This window comes from Salvelinus sp. IW2-2015, linkage group LG11 (assembly GCF_002910315.2).
Source record: "Salvelinus sp. IW2-2015 linkage group LG11, ASM291031v2, whole genome shotgun sequence".
Classification (NCBI taxonomy): domain Eukaryota; kingdom Metazoa; phylum Chordata; class Actinopteri; order Salmoniformes; family Salmonidae; genus Salvelinus; species Salvelinus sp. IW2-2015.
In genome coordinates, this window is record NC_036851.1 from 1,933,873 (window position 1) to 1,961,151 (window position 27,279).

Consider the following 27,279-nt stretch of genomic DNA (forward strand, 5'->3'; position numbering starts at 1 on the left):
GTTATACAATACATTTATGTTTTGTTCAAAAATGTGCATATTTGAGGTATAATTTTATCTCTATTTGTGGGTTTTGTGAAAGCTATCTTTACGGTGAATAAATGGCGTTGTGTGTTTGGCTATTGTGGTGAGCTATTATAAATATATATTGTGTTTTCGCTGTAAAACATTTTAAAAATCGGAAATGATGGCTGGATTCACAAGATGTTTATCTTTCATTTGCTGTATTGGACTTGTGATTTCATGAAATTATATTATATGATATCCCTGTCGCGTTAGGCTAGGCTATGCTAGTCAGCTTTTTTGATGAGGAGGATCCCGGATCCGGGAGGGTGACTCGTTAGAGGTTAAAGGTAAGTGAATATTTATAATGCTACTTCTGACATCTGTTGACTCCACACCATGGCGGATATCTTTATGGTTGTTTTGGGCTCTGAGCGCTGTACTCAGATTATTGCATGGTGTGCTTTTTCCATAAAGTTTTTTTGAAATCTGACAGATTGGTCGGACTGCATTAAGGAGAATTTTATCTATAATTCCATGCATGACAATTGTATCTTTAGCAATGTTTATTATGAGTATTTCTGTAAATTGATGTGGCTCTCTGCAAAATCACTGGATGTTTTGGAGGCAAAACATTACTGAACGCGCCAATGTAAACTGAGATTTTTGGATATAAATATGAACTTTACCGAACAAAACATACATGTATTGTGTAACATGAAGTCCTATGAGTGTCATCTGATGATAATCATCAAAGGTTAGTGATTCATTTTATCTCTATTTATGCTTTTTGTGACTCCTCTCTTTGGCTGGAAAAATGTTGTTCAACTCAAGCGTCGCTTCACCTCCGCTCCAATCCTTACTCAGCCCGACCCAGAACTCCAGTTCATCGTGGAGGTGGACGCCTCTGACACGGGGGTAGGTGCTGTTCTGTCTCAACGTTCCCCCTCTGATCAGAAGGTCCACCCATGTGCATTCTTTTCCCATAAGCTCTCACCTGCAGAGAGGAATTTTGACATCGGAAACCGGGAACTCCTGGCAGTTAAGCTGGCTCTGGAGGAATGACGTCACTGGCTGGAGGGCTTTGTGACCCCCTTCATCATGTGGACTGACCCGTGCTTCTATCGTGCTTCTACACCTGCATTGCTTGCTGTTTGGGGTTTTAGGCTGGGTTTCTGTACAGCACTTCGAGATATTAGCTGATGTACGAAGGGCTATATAAAATAAAACAAACTTGATGATAAAAACCTGTCCTACATCCAGACTGCCAAACGTATGAACTTCCGGCAAGCCAGGTGAGCCTTGTTCTTTGGTAGATTCAATTTCACACTCACTTTTCGCCCCGGGTTCGAAGAATACCAAGCCTGATGCCCACTCTCACCAGTTCACCACTGACAACACGGGTACCGAGCCAGAAGCCATTGTGCCATCCACCTGCATTGTTGCCTCCGTCACCCGTCCGCCAGGCTCAGCAGAACCAGCCTGACCCGAGTAACGGTCCTAGTAATGCTCTGTTTGTTCCAGATTGTGTTCGCTCTGATGTTCTTCAGTGGGGCCACTCTACCCACCTCACCTGTTACCCTGGTATAAACCGGACCCTCGCCTTCCTGCGTCAGCGCTTTTGGTGGCCCGCCATGGAGAGAGACGTCCGTGAGTTCGTCTTAGCCTGCTCGGTCTGTGCCCGTAACAAAACTCCACTAAACCCACTTCCGGTCTGCTCCGCCCTCTTCCCATACCCAGTCGCCCCTGGTTACACATAGCTCTGGACTTCGTCACTGGCCTTCCCCCATCTAACGGTAACTCCATCATCCTCACCGTTATTGACAGGTTTTCCAAAATGGCTAATTTCATTCCCCTCTCCAAGCTCCCATCCTCCAGTGGGACTGCGGACCTGTTAGTATCCCATCTGTTTCGTCTGCATGGCATTCCCACTGACATCATTTCCGACAGACGACCCCAGTTTACCTCCCAGGTATGGAGATCCTTCTGTTCAGCTCTTGGTATCAATGTCAGTCTTTCTTCTGGATATCACCCTCAGACCAACAGCCAGATCGAACAGGTTTTTCTGTGAATAGGTGCTGACCTAACATAATGATATGGTGTGCTTTCGTCGTAAAGCCTTTTTGAAATCGGACACTGTGGTGGGATTAACAACAAGTTTATCTTTAAAATGGTTTAAAATACTTGTATGTCTGAGGAATTTTAATTATGAGATTTCTGTTGTTTTGAATTTGGCGCCCTGCACTTTCACTGGCTGTTGTCATATCGATCCCGTTAACGGAATCCCAGCACTAAGAAGTTTTTAGACACTAACAGCTTACAGACGGTAGGCAATTAAGGTCACAATTATGAAAACTTAGGACACTAAAGAGGCCTTTCTACTGACTCTGAAAAACACCAAAAGAAAGATGCCCAGGGTCCCTGCTCATCTACGTGAACGTGCCTTAGGCATGCTGCAAGGAGGCAATAAATTGCAATGTCTGTACTGTGACACGCCTAAGACAGCGCTACAGGGAGACAGGACGGACAGCTGATTGTCCTCACAGTGGCAGACCACGTGTAACAACACCTGTACAGGATTGGTACATCCGAACATCACACCTGCGGGACAGGTGCAGGATGGCAACAACAACTGACCGAGTTACATCAGGAACGAACAATCCCTCCATCAGTGCTCAGACTGTCCGCAATAGGCTGAGAGAGGCTGGACTGAGGGCTTGTAGGCCTGTTGTAAGGCAGGTCCTCACCAGACATCACCGGCAACGGTGTTGCCTATGGGCACAAACCCACCGTCCCAGGACCAGACAGGACTGGCAAAATGTGCTCTTCACTGAAGAGTCGCGGTTTTGTCTCACCAGGGGTGATGGTCGGATTCACGTTGTTTTTAACTGACTTGCCTAGTTAAATAAAGGTTAAATAAAATAAAGAAATTAAATATACAGTTCCTTCGGAAAGCATTCAGACCCCTTGACTTTTTTCAAATTTTGTTAGGTTACAGCCTTATTCTAAAATGTATTAAATTGTTTTTTCATCTATCTATACACAATACCCCATAATGACTAAGCAAAAACAGGGTTTTAGAAATGTTTGCTAATTTCTTAACAATAAAAAACTGAAATATCACATTCACATAAGTATTCAAACCCTTTACTCAGTACTCTGTTGAAGTACCTTTAGCAGTGATTACAGCCTCGAGTCTTCTTGGGTATGACGCTACACGCTTGGCACATCTGTGTTTGGGGAGTTTCTCGAGGCAGTGGGTGACTACTTTGAATAATCGAAAATCGAAAATATATTTCAATTTTTTAACACTTTATTGGATACTATATGTGCTATTTCATGGTTTTGATGTCTTCACTATTATTCTACAATATAGAAAATATCAAAAATAAAGAAAAACCCTGGAATTGGTAGGTGTGTCCAAACTTTTGAAATATGTGCTATTTAATGGTTTTGATGTCTTCACTATTATTCTACAATATAGAAAATATCAAAAATAAAAACCCTGGAATTGGTAGGTGTGTCCAAACTTTTGACTGGTACTCTATATATAAAAGTATGTGGACACCCCTTTAAATGAGTAGATTTGGCTATTTCAGTCAAACCCGTTGCTGACAGGTGTATACAATCGAGCATACAGCCATGCAATCTCCATAGACAAACATTGGCAGTAGATTGGCCTTACTGGAACTCAGTGCTCAATGACTTTCAACTTGGCATCGTCATAGGATGCCACTTTTCCATCAAGTCAGTTCGTCAAACTTCTACCCTGCTAGAGCTGCCCTGGTCAACTGTCAGTGCTGTTATTGTGAAGTTGAAACGTCTAGGAGCAACAACGGCTCAGACGCAAAGTGGTAGGCCACACAAGCACACACAACAGGAAATCCGAGTGCTGAAGCGCGTAAAAATCGGCTGTCATCGGTTGCAACACTCTCTACAGAGTTCCAAACTGACTCTGGAAGCAACGTTAGCACAAGAACTGTTCGTCGGGAGCTTCAGCCACACACAAGCCTAAGATCACCATGTGCAATGCCAAGCGTTGGCTGGAGTGGTGTAAAGCTCGTCGTCATTGGACTCTGGAGGAGATGGCCGACAGAGATGGCCACCTCGCTTCGCGTTCCTAGGAAACTATGCAGTATTTCGTTTTTTTACGTGTTATTTCTTACATTGGTACCCCAGGTAATCTTAGGTTTTATTACATACAGTCGGGAGGAACTACTGAATATAAGAGCAACGTCAACTCACCATCATTACGACCAGGAATATGACTTTCCCGAAGCGGATTCTGTGTTTTGCCTTCCACCCAGGACAATGGATCTGATCCCAGCCGGCGAATCTAAACAACGTCGCCGTAAAAGGGGCAAACAAAGCGGTCTTCTGGTCAGGCTCCGGAGACGGGCACATCGCGCACCACTCCCTAGCATACTACTCGCCAATGTCCAGTCTCTTGACAACAAGGTTGATGAAATCCGAGCAAGGGTTTCCTTCCAGAGAAACATCAGAGACTGTAACGTTCTTTGCTTCACGGAAACATGGCTCACTCGAGAGACGCTATCGGAGTCGGTGCAGCCAGCTGGTTTCTTCACGCATCGCGCCGACAGAAACAAGCATCTTTCTGGTAAGAAGTGTGGCGGGGGGGTATGCCTTATGATTAACGAGACGTGGTGTGATCATAACAACATACAGGAACTCAAGTCCTTCTGTTCACCTGACTTAGAATTCCTCACAATGAAATGTCGACCGCATGATCTACCAAGGGAATTCTCTTCTATATAATCACAGCCGTAATATATCCCCCCAAGCAGACACATCGATGGCCCTGAACGAACTTTATTTGACTCTATGTAAACTGGAAACATTTACATTTTACATTACATTTAAGTCATTTAGCAGACGCTCTTATCCAGAGCGACTTACAAATTGGTGCATTCACCTTATGATATCCAGTGGAACAACCACTTTACAATAGTGCATCTAACTCATTTAAGGGGAGGGGGGGTAGGAGGAATACTTTATCCTATCCTAGGTATTCCTTAAAGAGGTGGGTTTCAGGTGTCTCCGGGAAGTGGTGATTGACTCCGCTGACCTGGCGTCGTGAGGAGTTTGTTCCACCATTGGGGGTCCAGAGCAGCGAACAGTTTGACTGGGCTGAGCGGGAACTGTACTTCCTCAGAGGTAGGGAGGGCGAGCAGGCCAGAGGTGGATGAACGCAGTGCCCTTGTTTGGGTTGTAGGGCCTGATCAGAGCCTGAAGGTACGGAGGTGCCGTTCCCCTCACAGCTCCGTAGGCAAGCACCATGGTCTTGTAGCGGATGCGAGCTTCAACTGGAAGCCAGTGGAAAGAGCGGAGGAGCGGGGTGACGTGAGAGAACTTGGGAGGTTGAACACCAGACGGGCTGCGGCGTTCTGGATGAGTTGTAGGGGTTTAATGGCACAGGCAGGGAGCCCAGCCAACAGCGAGTTGCAGTAATCCAGACGGGAGATGACAAGTGCCTGGATTAGGACCTGCGCCGCTTCCTGTGTGAGGCAGGGTCGTACTCTGCGAATGTTGTAGAGCATGAACCTACAGGAACGGGTCACCGCCTTGATGTGAGTTGAGAACGACAGGGTGTTTGTCCAGGATCACGCCAAGGTTCTTAGCGCTCTGGAGAGGAGGACACAATGGAGTTGTCAACCGTGATGGCGAGATCATGGAACGGGCAGTCCTTCCCCGGGAGGAAGAGCAGCTCCGTCTTGCCGAGGTTCAGCTTGAGGTGGTGATCCGTCATCCACACTGATATGTCTGCCAGACATGCAGAGATGCGATTCGCCACCTGGTTATCAGAGGGGGAAAGGAGAAGATTAATTGTGTGTCGTCTGCATAGCAATGATAGGAGAGGCCATGTGAGGATATGACAGAGCCAAGTGACTTGGTTTATAGCGAGAATAGGAGAGGCCTATAAACAGAGCCCTGGGGGACACCAGTGTGTGAGAGCACGTGGTGCGGAGACAGATTCTCGCCACGCCACCTGGTAGGAGCGACCTGTCAGGTAGGACGCAATCCAAGCGTGGGCCGCGCCGGAGATGCCCAACTCGGAGAGTGGGAGAGGAGGATCTGATGGTTCACAGTATCAAAGGCAGCCGATAGGTCTAGAAGGATGAGAGCAGAGGAGAGAGAGTTAGCTTTAGCAGTGCGGAGCGCCTCCGTGACACAGAGAAGAGCAGTCTCAGTTGAATGACTAGTCTTGAAACCTGACTGATGGATCAAGAAGGTCATTCTAGAAGATAGCAGGAGAGCTGGCCAAGACGGACAGCAGTTCAAGAGTTTTGGAGAGAAAGAAAGAAGGGATACTGGTCTGTAGTTGTTGACATCGGAGGATCGAGTGTAGGTTTTTTCAGAAGGGGTGCAACTCTCGCTCTCTTGAAGACGGAAGGGACGTAGCCAGCGGTCAAGGATGAGTTGATGAGCGAGGTGGAGGTAAGGGAGAAGTCTCCGGAATGGTCTGGAGAAGAGAGGAGGGGATAGGGTCAAGCGGGCAGGTTGTTGGGCGGCGGCCGTCACAAGACACGAGATTTCATCTGGAGAGAGAGGGGAGAAAGAGGTCAAAGCACAGGGTAGGGCAGTGTGAGCAGAACCAGCGGTGTCGTTTGACTTAGCAAACGAGGATCGGATGTCGTCGACCTTCTTTTCAAAATGGTTGACGAAGTCATCCGCAGAGAGGGAGGAGGGGGGAGGAGGGGGAGGAGGATTCAGGAGGGAGGAAGAAGGTGGCAAAGAGCTTCCTAGGGTTAGAGGCAGATGCTTGGAATTTAGAGTGGTAGAAAGTGGCTTTAGCAGCAGAGACAGAAGAGGAGAAAGTAGAGAGGAGGGAGTGAAAGGATGCCAGGTCCGCAGGGAGGCGAGTTTTCCTCCATTTCCGCTCGGCTGCCCGGAGCCCTGTTCGAAACCACATATCCGGAGGCTGCATTCATTGTAGCTGATGATTTTAACAAGGCTAATCTGAAAACAAGACTCCCTCAATTCTATCAGCATATCGATTGCGCAATCAGGGCTGGTAAAACCCTGGATCATTGTTATTCTAACTTCCGCGACGCATATAAGGCCCTCCCCCGCCCTCCTTTCGGAAAAGCTGACCACGACTCCATTTTGTTGCTTCCAGCCTACAGACAGAAACTAAAACAAGAAGCTCCCGTGCTCAGGTCTGTTCAACGCTGGTCCGACCAATCTGATTCCACGCTTCAAGACTGCTTCGATCATGTGGATTTGGATATGTTCCGCATTGCGTCCAACAACAACATTGACGAATACGCTGATTCGGTGAGCGAGTTCATTAGAAAGTGCATCGGCGATGTCGTACCCACAGCAACTATTAAAACATTCCCAAACCAGAAACCGTGGATTGATGGCAGCATTCGTGCGAAACTGAAAGCGCGAACCACTGCTTTTAACCAGGGCAAGGTGACCGGAAACATGACCGAATACAAAGAGTGTAGATATTCCCTCCGCAAGGCAATCAAACAAGCTAAGCGTCAGTATAGAGACAAAGTAGAGTTGCAATTCAACGGCTCAGACACAAGAGGTATGTGGCAGGGTCTACAGTCAATCACGGATTACAAAAAGAAAACCAGCCCTGTCACGGACCAGGATGTCTTGCTCCCAGACAGACTAAATAACTTCTTTGCTCACTTTGAGGACAATACAGTGCCACTGAGACGGCCCGCTACCAAAACCTGCGGACTCTCCTTCACTGCAGCCGACATGAGTAAAACATTTAAACGTGTTAACCCTCGCAAGGCTGCAGGCCCAGACGGCATTCCCAGCCGCGTCCTCAGAGCATGCGCAGACCAGCTGGCTGGTGTGTTTAAGGACATATTCAATCAATCCTTATCCCAGTCTGCTGTTCCCACATGCTTCAAGAGGGCAACCATTGTTCCTGTTCCCAAAAAAGCTAAGGTAACTGAGCTAAACGACTACCGCCCCGTAGCACTCACTTCCGTCATCATTAAGTGCTTTGAGAGACTAGTCAAGGACCATATCACCTCCACCCTACCTGACACCCTAGACCCACTCCAATTTGCTTACCGCCCCAATAGGTCCACAGACGACGCAATCGCAACCACACTGCACACTGCCCTAACCCATCTGGACAAGAGGAATACCTGTGAGAATGCTGTTCATCGACTACAGCTCAGCATTTAACACCATAGTACCCTCCAAACTCATCATCAAGCTCGAGACCCTGGGTCTCGACCCCGCCCTGTGCAACTGGGTACTGGACTTCCTGACGGGCCGCCCCCAGGTGGTGAGGGTAGGTAACAACATCTCCACCCCGCTGACCCTCAACACAAGGGTGCGTTCTGAGCCCTCTGCTGTACTCCCTGTTCACCCACGACTGCGTGGCCAGGCACGCCTCCAACTCAATCATCAAGTTTGCGGACGACACTACAGTGGTAGGCTTGATTACCAACAATGACGAGACGGCCTACAGGGAGGAGGTGAGGGCCCTCGGAGTGTGGTGTCAGGAAAATAACCTCACACTCAACGTCAACAAAACAAAGGAGATGATCGTGGACTTCAGGAAACAGCAGAGGGAGCACCCCCCTATCCACATCGACGGGACAGTAGTGGAGAGGGTAGTACGTTTTAAGTTCCTCGGCGTACACATCACGGACAAACTGAATTGGTCCACCCACACAGCGCCTCTTCACCCTCAGGAGGCTGAAGAAATTCGGCTTGTCACCAAAAGCACTCACAAACTTCTACAGAGCATCCTGTCGGGCTGTATCACCGCCTGGTACGGCAACTGCTCCGCCCACAACCGTAAGGCTCTCCAGAAGGTAGTGAAGTCTGCACAACGCATCACTGGGGGAAAACTACCTGCCCTACAGGACACCTACACCACCCGATGTCACAGGAAGGCCATAAAGATCATCATGGACAACAACCAGGTACAGCTGTCTATCGTTGTCTCTGATTGGGAATCATACTTAGGCAGCCTTTTTTCCTTTTGGTAGTTGTGGGTAGTTGTCTTCGTTTGTGCATGTATAGCATTACGGAGCTTCACGTTCGTTTTTGTTGTATTGTTTTGCTTGGCGACATTCAGAAAATAAAGAAAAAATGTACGCTCACCAGGCTGCACCTTGGTACGGTCATTTTCAAGACGACGATTGTGTCAGCTGTGAATTATTAATTTATTTCATACAAATCCTAACCTTGTGACCCATTGCACACATCTGTTGTTTGTCATGAACATTCAGGAGGATGTACTTTGCTATGCAATTCTGTGGCTCAAATCCGCTCGTTGGGCTCTCAACGAATCATCTAAGGATGGTTCATCAACCAGCTTCATTATTGCAATAATTAATCAATGTTATTAATACATTTTGAATAAAGTAATATTGGTGATTGACCTTGTCTCTCCTCATTATTGATTTGAATCTCAACGACAGGAGAACAGGAGAACGCTACCTGCCCAAATGCATAGTGCCGATTGTAAGGTTTGGTGGAGGGGAAATAATTGTCTGGGGCTATTTTTCATGGTTTGGGCTAGACGTCTTTATTCCATCTTAAAGCTACAGCATACAATGACAATCTGTCAATGGTGTGCGTACTGGGAGCGGAGTCAGGTGCAGGCGAGCAGAGAGTTGTGAACAGGCGCACACTTTATTTAGGCAGGAGAAACCAACAGACGGACGCCACTGCGTCGAAAACCTCCAGCCAATATGCCAAAGTGCAAAACGCGCAAACAGTCAGAATAATATGTACAAGCAAATAAACATACCTCGTGAAATAAAACACGGAATAAAACGCACACCAGAAATAGCACGTCAAACATGACACGTAACACGAAACATTCTCACACAAAGACATGAGTGGGAACAGAGGAATAAATACATGTAGTGTGATTGGGGAATGAAAACCAGGTGTGCAGGGAACAAGACAAAACAAATGGATAAATGAAAAATGGAGCGGCGATGGCTAGAAAGCCGGTGACGTCGACCGCCGAACGCCGCCCGAACAAGGAGAGGAGCCGACTTCGGCGGAAGTCGATTCCACTCCTTGTAGATGATTCTGTGCTTCCAACTTTGTGGCAACAGTTTGGGGAAAACCCTTTCCTGTTTCAGCATGACAATGCCCATCTGCATAAAACGAGGTCCATACAGAAATGGTTTTTCGAGATCGGTGTGGAAGAACTTGACTGGCCTGCACATAGCCCTTACCTCAACCCCATCTAACACTTTTGGGATGAATTGGAATGAGACGGCGAGCCAGGCCTATAGCAGCAAAGGGGGGACCAACTCCATATTAATGCCCATGATTTTGGAATGAGATGTTCTAAGCAAAAATCGTTTTTTTAGACATTTTTGCTAATTTATAACAAATAAAAAAACTTAAATATTACATTTACATAAGAATTCAGATCCTTTAGTTTAGTCAGTACTTTGTTGAAGCACCTTTGGCAGAGATTACAGCCTTGAGTCTTCTTGGGTATGAGCTACAAACTTGGCACACCTGTATTTGGGAGTTTCACCCATTCTTCTCTGCAGATCCTCTCAATCTCTGTCAGGTTGGATGGGGAGCGTGGGTGCACAGCTATTTTCAGGTCTCTCCAGTGATGTTCGATCAGGTTTATGTCAGGGCTCTGGCTGGGCCACTCAAGGACATTCAGAGACTTGCCCCGAAGCCCCTCCTGTGTTGTCTTGGCTGGGTGCTTAGGGTTGTTGTCCTATTGGAAGGTCAACCTTCACGCCAGTCTGAGGTCCTGAGAGCTCTGGAGCAGGTTTTCATCAAGGATCTCTCTGTACTTTGTTACGTTCATCTTTGCCCCGATCCTGACTAGTCTCCCAGTCCCTTCAGCTGGAAAACATCCCAACAGCATGAATCTGCCACCACCATGCCTCACCGTAGGGACGGTGACAGGTTTCCTCCAGATGTGATGCTTGGCATTCAGGCCAAAGAGTTCAATCATGGTTTCATCAGACCAGCGAATCTTGTTTCTCATGGTCTGAGAGTCTTTAGATGCCTTTTGGCAAACTCCAAGCGGGCTGTCAGGTGCCTTTTTACTGAGGAGTGGCTTCCGTCTGGCCACTCTACCATAAAGGCCTGATTGGTGGAGTGCTGCAGAGACGGTTGTCCTTCTGGAAGGTTCTCCCATCTCTACAGAGGAACTCTTGAGCTCTGTCATTGTGACCATTGGGTTCTTGGTCACCTCCCTGACCAAGGCCCTTCTCCCCCCGATTGCTCAGTTTGGCCGGCCGGCCAGCTCTAGGGAGAGTCTTGGTGGTTCCAAACTTCTTCCTTTTAAGAATGATGGAGGCCACTGTGTTCTTGAGGAACTTCAATGCTAGAGAAATGTTTTGGTACCCTTCCCCAGATCTGTGCCTCGACACAATTCTGTCTCAGAGCTCTATGGGCAATTCCTTTGACCTCATGGCTTGGTTTTTCCTCTGAGATGCACTGTCGAATGTGGGACCTTATATTGGCAGGTGTGTGCCTTTCCAAATCATGTCCAAGCAATTTGATTTACTACAGGTGGACTCCAATCAAGTTGTAGAAACATCTCAAGGGTGATCAATGGAAACAGGATGCACCTGAGCTCAATTTCTAGTCTCATAGCAAATAGTCTGAAAACGTACGTAAATAAGTTATCTGTGTTACATTTTTTATAAATGTCCCAAAAAAATGTAAACTGTTTACGCTTTGTCATTACAGGGTATTGTGTGTAGATTGCTGAAGACATTTTTTTATTTAATCCATTATAGAATAAAGCTGTAATGTAACAAAATGCGGAAAAAGTCCAGGGGTCTAAATACGTTCCGAAGGCTTTGCACATTAGCAGGCTACTCATATGGTGTATATTGATCACACTATCGATGCTCTCTCTCTCTCCTTTCAAACTCCACTATTTTACATTCAGCAAGCAAGAGCAAGCTGGAATCTCTCCCTGATAAGCTAGTAGTAGTAATAAATAAAATGCTTAAATTAAGTTTATAACAAGTTAATAGTGAACAGCCTACACCAAGTGAAATATATAGTATCAGTCAAAAGTGTGTGTGTTCAGGTGTGCATTAAGTGCATGAGTTTAGACCGAATCAGCCACTTTGGAACAAATGTATTCTTCAGGTTAGCTGTCTGCATTCGATCATCCTAAATTTGTTGCACTCTTTTTCTGCATTGCCTGTATGGTAGAATGTGCTTCTTACCATCAACTACTAGAGCTGGGAAGATAAACAGAAAATTACAGAAACCTCCTTCCTCTAACTGAAGCATTTTGCATAAGTCGGTAATATTCTGTGATTTTGCTACACAAGTAGGTTGTTCTAAAATCATTATGGTCAACAGTAATAGTCTATGCCTTATGTTGATTCCTGCTTTCAAAGTATTTGCCGGTCCATGTTTCGCTGTTGGCTGCTGTGTGAGTGAGCCACTCTCACTCCCCACTGTGCGCAAGGAGGGAGAGATGCATTCAGAGAAGCACAAGCATGACCTTTGCTAAAAATGTAATTGCAGGAAAACTAGTTTTCAAATCAACTACTGTTATTCTAGTTACAGAGAGGAGCATCACAGCTTTCTGTGAGTACATAATTTCTCAACCCCTTAATATTGAGTTCATGGCACCACTTTACAACCGGAGTGGGCTGTAGTATGGTTTTGATGTGCCAGTAGAGCCCTGGTTCACTAACATGTATTGCTCATATTACATTCATTCTACCTTTTGAAAATACCCCTCATCTTTTGTGACAACTGATGCGTCCTCTCCTTCAGTGTCGAACTGGATGTAACCGTGTTGACAGTCATTGATCTACAGTACAAGTCATTTAGCATACTGAACAACCCCAGGCAATATCGGTAGACTAGTCAAACTACGCAATGTGCACAGCTTCGCACTCTGACCAACCTGCTGAACTCGGCTTACAATAGATATTATTTTGATTGTTCTGGTTCACCATCAGCAATAGTTTTGGTTGTTTTTCTTTAAACAATTAGTCTTCTGAGTATACCAAACATTAGGAACACCTTCCTAATACGGAGTTGCAGATTCATCATTATCGCCCAAAATGTCATTTCACAGCGATAAAGACTTTTGTCCATATCTCCCAACCTCAGCAACTACCCAGCATAGATAATCTACAGCCAAGCAAGTACCCCAAAATAGTGTCCAGTGGGGAATGGGGAGCAGTGTGAAAACCCCTGACATTGGTAATTGGCCACAGCCCTTACCTTCCTTTACTTGGTGTGTTCAGAGTAGAGGAGCGTTTGGAGACAAAAACGTGGTAATTCATAATCTCTCTCGTGCATAATGCAGATAAATGCTATCCCCCAGCTGTTCTAGCACACATTCATCCTGAGTTGCAATTTAAGGTAGCAGCATGGCCACCTGTTCTACAACCATAATTTCATAAGGCAGAAAGTATTTCCATAAAGCATTCTGCCCACAGACTAAGTCTGTAGTGACATTTAGGCCAGTGTTTCCCAACCATCTCCTTGAGGTCCACCAGCCGTCAGATATTTGTTGTAGCCCTGGGCTAGCACATCAGATTCAACTAGTTAATGGCTTGATTTTCTTTTGTGTACTAGTTGAATGAGGTGTGCTTTATCAGGGTTGCAACAAATATGTTAAAAGGCTGGTGGTTTCCGAGGAGAGGGTTGGGAAACACTGATCTAGGTATACACATGTTACCTTGCCTGAAATGTCATTACAAAGCCAAAATACTCATTGGTTCCAAAACACTGGTTCCAACATCAGTAACTTCAAATGGGGAGAGAAAACACATGGTACAAATAAACACATTCCTTAAACTGGTTTTAATAGGCACGCAACAAATACACAAATCAAACACTGATATTTAACACATGCATGACTTTCATTGCATAATTTAAGGCATCAACATTTCAAAACCATTTTCTTGGAATGAATACTAAATTTAAAGGACAAGTGGAGACTGAGTACACACCAGTTCTTCATTCATATTACAGGGCTGAAATGCTTTCCAGTGATTTCTACTTCAATGAATGCCTTTCAATATAACAGATAAAAACATAGACTCCCTTACTCAGAAACAATGGTTGTAAGTAACAATGTGAAATCTCAAATAAATATCAGATCAACAGAGGTTTAGATTGAGGGATATGTCAAAGGTTTGAGGAGTTATCAACCTACAGTAATTAAATAATTGTAATTCTTTTTTAAAAAACGAGTAAATTGACAGATCATTATTACAATTATAAAGCAGAAAAACAAATAAGTAGGCAGTATAAGGCAATTAAATACATTCCCTTTTTGCTTGTAACAAGTAATATTTTCAGGTAACTAAATTGTGCTTATTGGTCATCAAACTGGGTTATTTCGATTAATTTCTTAATTAATGTCCTTGTATACGAACCTGAGAATATCTGACCTGAGAGGCTAGTTTGCACACGGATGCAAATTTCTGTAGCACAACAAATGCAAAATGTATCTTCCTCGTAAGGATATAACTGCCTAAACTATATATACAAAATGATTGCCCCTTACGTATACCAAAAGTCTGAATGTTAAAAAAATAAGTACAAGCTGCTCTATGGAATGTTGACAATGAGTTATGAACAAAAATAGAGAAGTAACTGTACAGTGAAAAACAATGAAGTGCATCATGGTTCAACAAAAAAAACAAGGTTTCACTTACATTTTTCAAACATCTTTTAACCAAACCTCTCATTGTAATATCTCTAAAATGACATAATTCAGAAACAAATTCCAAATATGTGCATGAAACTTGACGTTTTCTTGAAATCAACCATTAACATCAGCTATGCACGTATCTGAAGTTGGAATGTTGTTGTTTATTGAGGCACATGCATTCAACTAAGGCTGTGGTACTATCTATTGAATTTAAATTCAGGTTCTCCTGGGTCATATACCCATGAAGTAAATTGAACTTCCCTTTGGCAGGATATTGTACTGTGCTGAACATTTAATAGTATGGAGAACCTAAATACAAATTAAGGAATAAGTACCAAATTACACAAAAGTGGTAAAACACAAAATGATACAGTGTATAAAAGTAATTTCCAATTACCAATTCAACACAGTTGTTTCAAGAGTACCAACAGTGAAAGATAATACAATTGTACCACATGAGTGAAAAAAAGAATACTTGAGGTCTCAAGTGCCCTATTTTTTTTTACTTAAGACAAAAAAAAACATCCATGCATGGCAGCATTAAGTGGTTTTCCTATAAAGAAAAAGACAAGAAACGCAATGAAGGAGTCCAAAGCAATGAACAGAAGTAATCTGTCCGTGTCATTGTCCAGTGTGAATGACCAAAAGTCCACTTAAGACGTTTGAGTATGGCATGCCAAAGTGCATCAGAAGTTCTGCTGGCGTCGCTTCTTGGCCTCGATGGCGTCCAGGATGGGCTGGCGCTTGGCCAGGTAGCGCTGGCGGATCTCCTTGATCTCCTGCTCCATCTGGGGGTCCAGGGAGGCCAGCCGTGACCTCAGCTCCTCCACGCTCCATGTTCGCATCTAAAAATAATACAATGTTCACACAAAGTCATCAACTATACTAAGCTTGAACTTTAGCTGAAAGACATGTAAGAATCCCACCTTCAAACCATGCCTACACCAGCAATATAATTACAAAAAACCTGGTCTAAACATTGCACATTAAACCATGGTGTCCTCAGAAGTACTTAGTGCTTCTTGTGCAACTTGCATAAAGTTGAAGTTCATCCTAAGAACTCTTCACCAATAAATGTTAAGATCCTTACAAAATCCCAAAATACAGGCTCTCGATAATGATTGATAAGACACATGAGCATTAACGCTTTCGCACATTGCACCGAATGTGGATCTATTGTTCTGCTGCCGACATTTTCAAACGATTCTACATATAAAATCGGTGCGCAATCAGTTCGCAAATTACGGCCGGCACTCTATTCAGAGGTGCTAAGTATTCTCGGCCAGCAAACGCTATTGGTGTGCTATTGGCCTTTGTACTGGTTAGGCTATATGCCAGATTAGGATATCATGCCTGGTTAGGGTGGCAGGTAGATTAGCAGTTAAGAGCGTTGGATCAGTAACCAAAAGGTTGCTGGTTTGAATCCCCGAGCTGATTAGGTGAAATATCTGTCGATGTGCCCTTGAGGAAAGAATTTAACCCTAACTGATCCTCTAAATTGCTCTGGACAACAGCGTCTGCTGTTATTACAAATGTTATGTGGCCCCTAGGCAGAGAGTCTTGAGAAGCCACTGATAACCTACTGGGCCAGAAGAGCAGGTGACAGCCTCACCGTAGAGCACAGTGGGTAAGAGAGATCAAATAGACAGGTTATTAACGGAGATAAGGACACACCTTTGGCTCTTCCATATAGGCATGGATGTGTTCAATATGAGATACACCCAACAAAGAATGGGCAAAGAAACATGGGACAATAAACCAAAGAATATTTGTTTGTAACTGGTAAGGCTCATTTTTGGATGGAGACACCTACAACGTCCTTTGAGAGTTTGCTCTGACATCAAAACAGATCTTCTAGTGAGTTCGGGAAGTCAGGTGAAAGGCATGGAGAGTGGGGGTTGATTGTAACTAGCCTACACAATGGGATGAATAGAGGCTGTTCTCTTTGCTACAGTTGAAGTATGTTTACATACACCTTAGCCAAAAACATTTAAACTCAGTTTTTCACAACTCCTGACACCTTAGCCAAAGACAGGGAATTTTCACTAGGATTACATGTCAGGAGTTGTGAAAAACTGAGTTTAAATGTTTTTGGCTAAGGTGTATGTAAACATCCTTCAACTGTAGCAAAGAGAACAGCCTCTATTCATCCCATTGTGTAGGCTAAACGTTTTGGGTAGCCTTCCACATGCTTCCCACAATAGGTTGGGTGAATTCTGGCGCATTCCTCCTGACAGAGCTGGTGTAACTGAGTCAGGTTTGTAGGCCTCCTTGCTCGCACACACTTTTTCAGTTCTGCCCAGATATTTTCAATAGGATTGAGGTCAGGGCTTTGTGATGGCCATTCCAATACCTTGACTTCGTTGTCCTTAAGCCATTTTGCCACAACTTTGGAAGTATGCTTGGGGTCATTGTCCATTTGGAAGACCCATTTGCGACCAAGCTTTAACTTCCTGACTGATGTATTGAGATGTTGCTTCAATATATCCACATAATTTTCCTCCCTCATGATGCCATCTATTTTGTGAAGTGCACCAGTCCCTCTTGCAGCAAAGCACCCCCACAACATGATCCTGCCACCCCTGTGCTTTAAGGTTGAGATGGTGTTCTTCTGCTCGCAAGCCTCCCCCTTTTTCCTCCAAACATAAGGATGGTCATTATGGCAAAACAGTTCTATTTTTGCTTCATCAGACCAGAGGACATTTCTCCAAAAAGTACGATCTTTGTCCTCATGTGCAGTTGCAAACCGTAGTCTGGCTTTTTTATGGCAGTTTTGGAGCAGTGGCTTCTTCCTTGCTGAGCGGCCTTTCAGGTTATGTCGATATAGGACTCGTTTTACTGTGGATATAGATACTTTTGTACCCGTTTCCTACAGCATCTTCACAAGGTCCATTGCTGTTGTTCTGGGATTGATTTGTACTTTTCGCACCAAAGTACGTTCATCTCTAGGAGACAGAACGCGTCTCCTTCCTGACCGGTATGACGGCTGCGTGGTCCCATGGTGTTTATACTTACGTACTATTGTTTGTACAGATGAACGTGGTGCATTTGGAAATTGCTCTCAAGAATGAACCAGACTTGAGGTCTACAATTTATTTTCTGATATCTTCGCTGATTTCTTTTGATTTTCCCATGATGTCAAGCAAAGAGGCACTGAGTTTGAAAGTAGGCCTTGAAATACATCCACAGGTACACCTTCAATTGACTCAAATTATGTCAATTAGCCTATCAGAAGCTTCTAAAGCCATGACATAATTTTCTGGAATTTCCCAAGCCTTTTAAAGGCACAGTCACCTTAGTGCATGTACAATTCTCACCCACTGGAATTGTGATACAGTGAATTATAAGTTAAATAATCTGTAGTAGATGTTAACAAAGTAGATGTTAACAAACTATAGTTTTGGCAAGTCGGTTAGGACAAGAAATTTGTGGAGTGGTTAAAAAACAAGTTTGAATGACTTCAACCTAGGTGTGTGTAAACTTCCGACTTCAACTGAATATAGTGAAAAAGGAGTCTCTTCATCACTGAACTTGTATCTGACTTAAGTATGCGGCATGAGTAGAGTCCGAATCAGCCGCTTTGGAAGCAGCGTATTCTGACCTCAAATCTACAGGTTAGCTGTCTGCATTAGATAATCCTGAATTAGTTGCACTCTTTCTGCAATACCTACATGGTAGAATTTGCTCTTACTAGCAACTACTAGAGCTGGGATGATAAACCGAAAATTACTGACACCGACATTGCCTTCCTCTATCCAAATCATTTTGCCGACATCGGTAACACGTTGGTTATTTTCTGTGATTTTCATAACACAAAGTAGATTATTTCTGTTGACCAAGTAATGGTTTTAGAACAGTCTATGGCTTATGTTGATTCCTGCTATGAAAGTATCTGCCTGTCCCTGTTTCACTGTCGGCATCAGTGTGAGCGAGCCACTCACACTCACTCACCCCACTGTGCACCCTTACAAAAAAAGTGCAGTAACGGCAGTCAACTGGTATTTTGGATGCAGTAATTGCAGAATATCTGCAGTGTTTTTCAGGTCTCTCCAGATATGTTCGATCAGGTTTAAGTCTGCGATCTGGCTGGGCCACTCAAGGACATTCAGAAACTTGTCCCGAAGCTACTCCTGCGTAGTCTTGTCTGAGGTCTCGAGTGCTCTGGAGACGGTTTTCATCAAGGATCTCTCTGTACTTTGCTCCGTTCATTTTCCCCTCGATCCTGAATAGTCTCCCAGTCCTTGCCGCTGAAAAACATCCCACAGCATGACGCTGTCACCACCATGCTTCACCGTAGGGATGGTGACAGGTTTCCTCCAGATGTGATGCTTGGCATTCAGGCCAAAGATCTCAATCTTGGTTTCATCAGACCAGAGAATCTTGTTCACTACTTACTACGCCTGTGATATATGGTTGTCCCACCTAGCTATCTTAAGATGAATGCACTAACTGTAAGTCGCACTGGATAAGAGAGTCTGCTAAATGACAAAAATGTTAATGTAAAATTTAGAACACACATTGGGCATATTCTGGACAGATTTTGGTGAGATTGACACTTCTCGCTTTGCCTCTTCCTCTCTGTTTACACACACGCCAATCACCTGGCACTCACAACAACAAAGATGAGCGTTAACTTCTTCCTTTGACAAACAGTTTGAACTCGCTATTTGCATTTGAGGTTTGGTCCAACAGAATTGGTCACATGGACAAACACAGAGACATTATTTTACAGTATAAGAGGAGAACCTTTGTAACAATACCCTTTTTATGTCTCAACTACTCAAATGTTGCAGCATTTTAGCCAAAGACTGTTATTAGCTGTCTAGTCTGTGTCTTTATAAATGGGCAATAAGCATAAAACACAAGTATATAAGGAATTGGCAACTCATTCTCATTCTGAGAAATAAGATAGGCCACTTGATTTCAACAGCTGAACAAAGTGGACAGGCTAGCATGCTGTTCAAACAGGGTGTGTTCATAACAATTCAACTGTTCTGCCTTGTTAGCTAGCAAATAGATCCAAGTTGGCTAAACTTTAAATATAAAGATTAGCTGGCTACTCACTAGCATGTGCCTTGTGCTTGAGATTGCTTATAAGACCTGTGTTCATTTTCTATAATACCTGCTACAAGAAGTTAGTCATTATTAGTGAATGTGCATCAAGCATAGTTCTGGTTAAATTTGTAACAAAAAGGGCATTTTTATAGACAGACTTGAAAGCCAGATGTGATTATTGCGAAAAAGCAGGTTAAACTATTTTGAATAAAATATTACAATTATTAGTGGGTTTTATGGTTGTGGAAGCCTTATATTTAGCCTAGGTATAATTTCACAAACCCTGAATTCTTTAGATTATTGCTGACCGTTTGAAATGCAGTGTATTTTACCTTTAACTATACAACGTTTTTTATTTTTTATGTATGAAGATATATTTTGTGAATCGTCCATAAGTTTGAAAATAAATAAATTGTGATATGATTTTCAGGCCGTATTGACCAGCTCTAGGGTATGGTGACTTCAGAACCAAAATGGGGGGACAAACAACATAGGCTACATTGCTGCTGCTGCTGGCCCCCCGATCGAACCTAAATACGTATTGAATCGTCTTGATAGGGAAAGATGCACATCCCTAATGGCTTTATAGCAATAATATAATATTTCGAATTTTGAGTTCCCACTTCCTCAGGTGGTGAATAATATAGCCTTTAGGCCAATATGCACAAAGACAGCCAATTATCTGAAGAGCCAACAATAAATCTGACAATTCTGGATCATATTTTGACAGGTTGCACATCAAAATATCAATAATACATTCCCTGGATATATTAGAGGAAATAGCTTACTTTTTTAACCATAAGCTACCATCTAAGTTGTCTTATTGTTACTTGAAAAATATTATCTAGAGCCCTGCTGCTAATATAAAGTGACTGTCCATTTATTTAAAAAAAATATAAAAAGAAATTGGTGTTGTATTTACTGTTATCGAGCAAAATAGCTACATTTGTCACAATATTCTTATATATTTTTTTGCCCTTTTCTCCCCAATTTTGTGATATCCAATTGGTAGTTACAGTCTTGTCCTATCGCTGCAACTCCCGTACGGACTCGGGCGAGTCGAAGGTCGAGAGCCATGCGTCCTCCGAAACATAACCCTGCCAAGCCGCACTGTTTCTTTACACACTGCTCGTTTAACCCGGAAGCCAGCCGCACCAATGTGTCTGAGGAAACACCGTACAACTGGCGACCGTTTCAGCGTGCATGAACCCGGTACACCACAGGAGTCGCTAGAGCGCAATGGGACAAGGACATCCCGGCCAGCCAAACCCTCCCCTAACCCGGACGATGCTAGGCCAATTGTGCGCCGCCTCATGGGTCTCCTGGTCACGGCCAGCTGCTACACAGCCTGGTATCAAACCGGGGTCTGTAGTGACGCCTCAAGCACTGAGATGCAGTGCCTTAACCCTTGTGCCACTCGGGAGGCCCCACGGTATTACTTTTTGTCCTTATGGCCCAGCTCTAGCACCTCCCCCAAAAAGTATTAATTGTCATTTAAATGCGGATTTATCGTTATCGCATAAAAATTCAATTTATCGTAATAGGGATTTTTGTCCATATCGCCCAGCCTCAGCAACTACCCAGCATAGATATTCCAATGCCAAGCAAAATAGGCCACCCCCAAAATAGTGTACAGTTGAGAATGGGGTGGAGTGTGAAAATCATTGTCATGGATTATTAGCCACGGCCCATACCTTCCTTTACTTGGTGTGTTCAGAGTAGGGGGGTTTGGAGACAAAAACATTGTCATTCGTAATCTCGCTCTCATGCATAATGCAGCTAAATGTTATCCCCCAGCTGTTCTAGCACACATTCATCCATTAGTGCAACTTAAGCTAACAGCATGGCCACTCTCTGCACCTGTTCTGCTTCCTAGTGAGTTAACAACCATAATTTCATGAAGCAGACTGCCCACAGACTAAGTCTGTAGCGACATCATGGCCAGTGTTTCCCAACCATCTCCTCGAGGACCACCAGCCGTCAGATATTTGTTGTAGCCCTGATCTTTCACATCAGATTCAACTAGTTAATGGCTTGATTTCTTTGGTGGACTAGTTGAATGAAGTATATCAGGGCTGCAACAAACATTTTAAAAGGCCGGTGGTCTCGGGAAGAGAAGGTTGATATAGGCTTACACATGTTACCTTGCCTGAATTTTTATTGCAAAAGCCCTCTCTTGAACCACATGGTCCCTTAAAAGTAGTCTAGATATTCTGTCTCCCTCATGCAATGTGGAAAACATCAAAGTCCAATGTGATGTCTTACAGCTGTGTTAACCGTCAGATATTAACGTATTGAAGCCACGCAAACAAAATCAAGGCAATACAGGCAAAAATAGTTTGTATGACAGGTCTATATTAAGATCCAGCACAAATGAGGCTAGCTTCATCTAGCCTATAGTAAAGACCCCAGTCATCATGACACTTCAAAGAACGACCAAGCTGGACTCATCAAACCAAAATGCTGCATATCGCATCCTCATCTCCAAGTCTAATTTGCAGCTACTGACCCAATTCTGTTGGGTTTTGAAACAAACGTGATGTTTGTATTGTCCAATTGAAGATATTGCCGCTGCTCGTGCTGCCAGTGTAAGTGACTTCTGGAGTCACTAGACGGTCGCCTGTCAGTCTGTTTTAACATAACAAAACGAGAACAACAAATACGTCCAGCATGACACGGCAAGAGAGCAAAACTGCTGGCTCAAGGATGCCACAACAGGTCTCATCTTTTCACTGCTGAGATGTTCCATACCCCTCATCTGTGTGGCCAGCGCACTTAAACTAAACAGAATGTGTAGGCAAGGGATGGAGTTGTAAAAAATAAGACTTACCCTGCACTACATCCTTGGTGTAGGCTTAATCCAACTGTTGATGCTAAAAATGGTACCTTATATGTTGGGTTTAAGCTATGGGATTCAATAAGTGAACTCATTGGGCAGTTTCCAAGAATGATTAAGCCTAGTACTGGAATAAAAAGCATTTAAGGAAATTCTCAGTTGAGCATGTTTTTCAGTCCAGGAATAGGCTTAATCTGTGTCTGAGAAACCAGCAAATAGGGTTTATTCTAATTCATTGAGGTGAAATCTAATTCTAGCTCATCAGGGGATTTAGTTAATTGGAAGAAATGTCAATAATACTTAGTTGACCGTTAAGCACGCCATAACTTGCATGACTCCATCACGTTGTAGTTCATTTTGAGGTACTGAGCCGCGTAGGTTAAAACAATGACAGTTCTATAGGAAGTAGAAGAATGGCTTACTAGAGGCATCGGCATCATGTCACTTAACTTACCACCTCTAGGTCCCCCTCCGCAGGCAGTTTGCGGTTGTCAGCGTTGTGTCCTGGGTCTTCTCTACTGTCGTCGTGACAGTTGGCCTCTTTCTCTTTCTGCTCAAAGTACTCCAGGAAGGACGGCTTGGCGGGCTGCATGGTCTCATCTCTCCCTAGACATGCACCGAAACAACAAGGGTGTCAGTGACTCCAACGTTCAAGAAGACGGTTCACGTTCATAGTTCATACAGTTTTATAAGGGAGAATTCTATAGATATAAAGGGCTGTTTTCATGCAACCAAACATCATATTTGCATTCAAATGGTTTGAATCCCCATGGACCTGTATTGATGAAAGGGAAGATATTGGTGATCAAAGAGACATTTTGAAGAGAGGAAAGTATTGAGTAAGATGGTGTTACTCACTCCTATAGGAATCATTATAGTGATCATCAAAACCCCTAGGACTGCAATCACACGAACCAGCTTACAGAAGAAAAATACCTTTAATTAAATGCTATGCCTAGTGTTAAGAAATGGTCTTTATCTATATGGCCATATGATGCCTGTACCCCGCTTCCACTGGCGTATCATTAATTCAGCCATTTCCTTACCGTCTCCCTGGTCTCTTATAATAGCAGATTTGGTCCATTTGTACAGGAAGAAGAGACAAGCTCCCCACCGTAGCGAAACGTTTTGCAACAAAAAGCTAAAACAAAGCATTTCTTATTGGACAGGTTTAAGATGGCCAAAACAGGAAGGGACTGTTTTCTTCTCGCTGCGTTTTCTGCCTTTTCTTGCCTACTGAACATAACCCAGCACACTACATCCAGTTTGAATAGACTACCATTGGTAGAGTATGGAATATTTTCTGACCAAACTGTGCCCCCGTTTGACAGGGTTGTACTGTATGCTACATTACATCCACCCCAACATCTTTGCTATACTCTCCATGCAGGATCCCTCTCAAACCTCAGTAAAAGCTTTACATACTCGTGTTCAGTAGGCACAAAACAGAATAACATTTGGTTTAAAAAAATGGAGGGGAACTAGGCTACCTGGCCTAGAGCAATAAAAAAATGCTCATGCCCTAATCATGAATACCACCCTGATGCTGTGCTCCCTTTCCTTACAGTAACATGAAAGATGTGCCTTCCCCAACTGACACTTAAACACATTTTAATTTTACTGAAATAACATGAAGGACACACCGGACTGTGAACCATTTCAAGACAATATGCGTAATTTTGACCCAAAATCAAAATCAAAGTCAGATGATTCCACAAAGCACTCTAGGCCAACCAAGTTGAGACCACCCCAGAGTTGACTTAACTCAGAAGTTCACTACCGGTTAAAAGTTTTAGAACACCTACTCATTCAAAGATATTTCTTTATTTTTTTTAAACTATTTTCTACATTGTAAAATAATAGTGGAGACAACAAAACTATGAAATAAAACATTTGGAATCATGCAGTAACCAAAAAAGTGTTAAACAAATCTAAATATATTTTATATTTGAGATTCTTCAAATAGCCACCCTTTGCCTTGATGACAGCTTTGCATATTCTTGGCATTCTCTCAACCAGCTTCATGAGGTAGTCACCTGGAATGCATTTCAATTAACAGGTGTGCCTTGTTAAAAGTACATTTGTGGAATTTCTTTCCTTATTAATGCATTTAAGCCAATCAGTTGTGTTGTGACAAGGTAGGGGTGGTATACAGAACATAGGCCTATTTGGTAAAAGACCAAGTCCATATTATGGCAAGAACAGCTCAAATAAGCAAAGAGAAATGACAGTCCATCATTACCTGAAGACATGAAAGTCAGTCAAAATGAAACATTTCAAGAACTTTGAAAATACAGTCGCAAAAAACATCAAGAGCTATATTGAAACTGGCTCTCATGAGGACTGCCACAGGAATGGAAGACCCTGAGTTACCTCTGCTGCAGAGGATAAGTTCATTAGAGTTACTAGTCTCAGAAATTGCAGCCCAAATAAATGCTTCAGAGTTTAAGTAACAGACACATCTCAACATCAACTGTTCAGAGGAGACTGTGTGAAATCAGGCCTTCATGGTCAAATTGCAGCAAAGAAACCACTACTAAAAGGACACCAATAAGAAGAGACTTGCTTGGGCCAAGAAACATAAGCAATGGACAATAGACCAGTGGATATTTGTCCTTTGGTCTGGAGTCCAAATTTGAGATTTTTGGTTCTAACCGGCATGTCTTTGTGAGACGCGGTGTGGGTGAACGGATGTTCCCCGCATGTGTATTTCCCACCGTAAAGCATGGAGGAGGTGTTATGGTGTGGGAGTGCTTTGCTGGTGACACTGTCAGTGATTCATTTAGAATTCAAGGCACACTTAACCAGCATGGCTACCACAGCATTCTGCAGCGATCATTTGTTTTTCAACAGGACAATGACCCAACACACCTCCAGGCTGTGTAAGGGCTATTTTACCAAGAAGGAGAGTGATGTAGTGCTGCATCAGATGACCTGTCCTCCACAATCTCCCAACCTCAACCAAATTGAGATGGCTTGCGATGAGTCGGACTGCAGAGTGAAAGAAAAGCAGCCAACAAGTGATCAGCATATGTGGGAACTCCTTCAAGACTGTCGGAAAAGCATTCCAGGTGAAGATGGTTGAGAGAATGCCAAGAGTGTGCAAAGCTGTCATCAAGGCAGCAGGTAGGCTAGTGGTTAGAGCGTTGGACTAGTAATCGAAAGGTTGCAAGATCGAATTCCCGAGCTGACAAGGTAAAAATCTGACGTTCTGCCCCTGAACAAGGCAGTTAAACCCATTGTTCCTAGGCCGTCATTGAAAATAAGAATTTGTTCTTCACTGACTTGCCTAGTTAAATAAAGGTAAAATACATAAATAAATAAAGGCAAAGGGTGGCTATTTGAAGAATCTCAAATATAAAATATTTTTATTTGTTTAACACTTTTTTGGTTACTACAAATTCCATATGTGTTATTTCATAGTTTTGATGTCTTCACTATTAATTCTACAATGTAGGAAATAGTAAAAAATTAAGAAAAACACTTGAATGAGTAGGTGTTCTAAAACTTTTGACAGGTAGTGTTGATACCAGGCACCACTAAAGTCCAGCAGTGGGACATCTTCACTGGGGATAATATAAATTCTTTAAACCATCTTAAGATAAAACAGGGAGAACTTATCCCTGGGATTTGATTCCTGGCCACACAGCATTCTGCTGAGCATCGTGGGGGAGAGAGGGAGAGCAGATGAGTGGTGAAAATGACAGACTGTTTAGATTCCAGCATCTAAGCCACCTTTGCTTATTGTTCTCCATGCACAGAAATGATATCCGACATGCACACACATATCACTACTTGAGAAGAAACATACTGGAAGTGTCATTTTGGATTCATGTATTCATCAGTAATCAAAGCCAATATATAAAAATGTATGTCACTGAAGAACTTTTTTTTTAAGTATTGGAAAGTTAAGTTCTGAGATAAATAAATTACTTTCGAATTGCTTCAACTGACCAAAATGTTTAAATGTAATTAATGAGTGGGAGAAAGTAGTTACTCAAACAATTACTCATATTTGACGAGTGATTTTGAATTTTGTTAGCGGCTTAATTTCTAGCTTGTGCGTCCATCGCAGGACCATGATGGTGTAAAAGGAATAGCCTTATCATTCCTACAGCCCCATTACGGAAAATCAATAGGCCTAACTTATTCTGGGCAGCTGACTCCAAGACCAAAGACTTAACTGGGGTTAAGAGATCCAGATTGGGGAGGGACTTCCATTTTGGTGGATAAAGGTCATTCTTACACATTCATTTGTTAATGTCGCCTTAACAGCTCTGAGGAGGAATCTATACTAACTGGATTATTTTCCATTAGGGGAGAGAAGGAGAATGTGAGCAGGCCCAGGATTAGTGGATTGATCGCTTAGCTGAAACCAGAGATACCAGGCTGGTACTCTAAAGGCCATCTGTACAGGGCATTAGGTCCCGATCTGTTTTTGGGGTACGTTACCGATTTTTCGGGGGGGGGGGGGCGGCAAAACTTACCGACATTCAGTACCAGTCCAAATTTTGTACACACCTACTATTTTTCTTTATTTTTACTATTTTCTACATTGTAGAATAATAGTTAAGACATCACAACTATGAAATCATGTAGTAACTAAAAAAAAAGTGTTGAACAAAATCTAAATCTATTTTATATTTGAAATTCTTCAAAGTAGCCACCCTTTGACTTGATGACAGCTTTGCACACTCTTGGCAATCTCTTAACCAGCTTCATGAGTAATGCTTTTCCAACAGTC

The 27,279-nt window shown here is 43.3% G+C and overlaps 1 protein-coding gene across 1 annotated transcript in view; it reads right to left on the bottom strand.

Moving 5' to 3' along the window:
* Positions 1–14,757: 14,757 nt before the first annotated feature.
* Positions 14,758–27,279, bottom strand: part of LOC111969651 (serine/threonine-protein kinase 4) — a 55,271-nt gene continuing 42,749 nt past the window's right edge. The window contains exons 10-11 of the mRNA XM_023995804.2: positions 22,990–23,141; positions 14,758–15,489 (exon numbers count right to left, since the gene is read on the bottom strand). Of these exons, the coding sequence (XP_023851572.1) occupies positions 15,331–15,489; positions 22,990–23,141 (311 nt within the window). The 3' untranslated portion in view covers positions 14,758–15,330. The remainder of the gene's footprint in view (positions 15,490–22,989; positions 23,142–27,279) is intronic.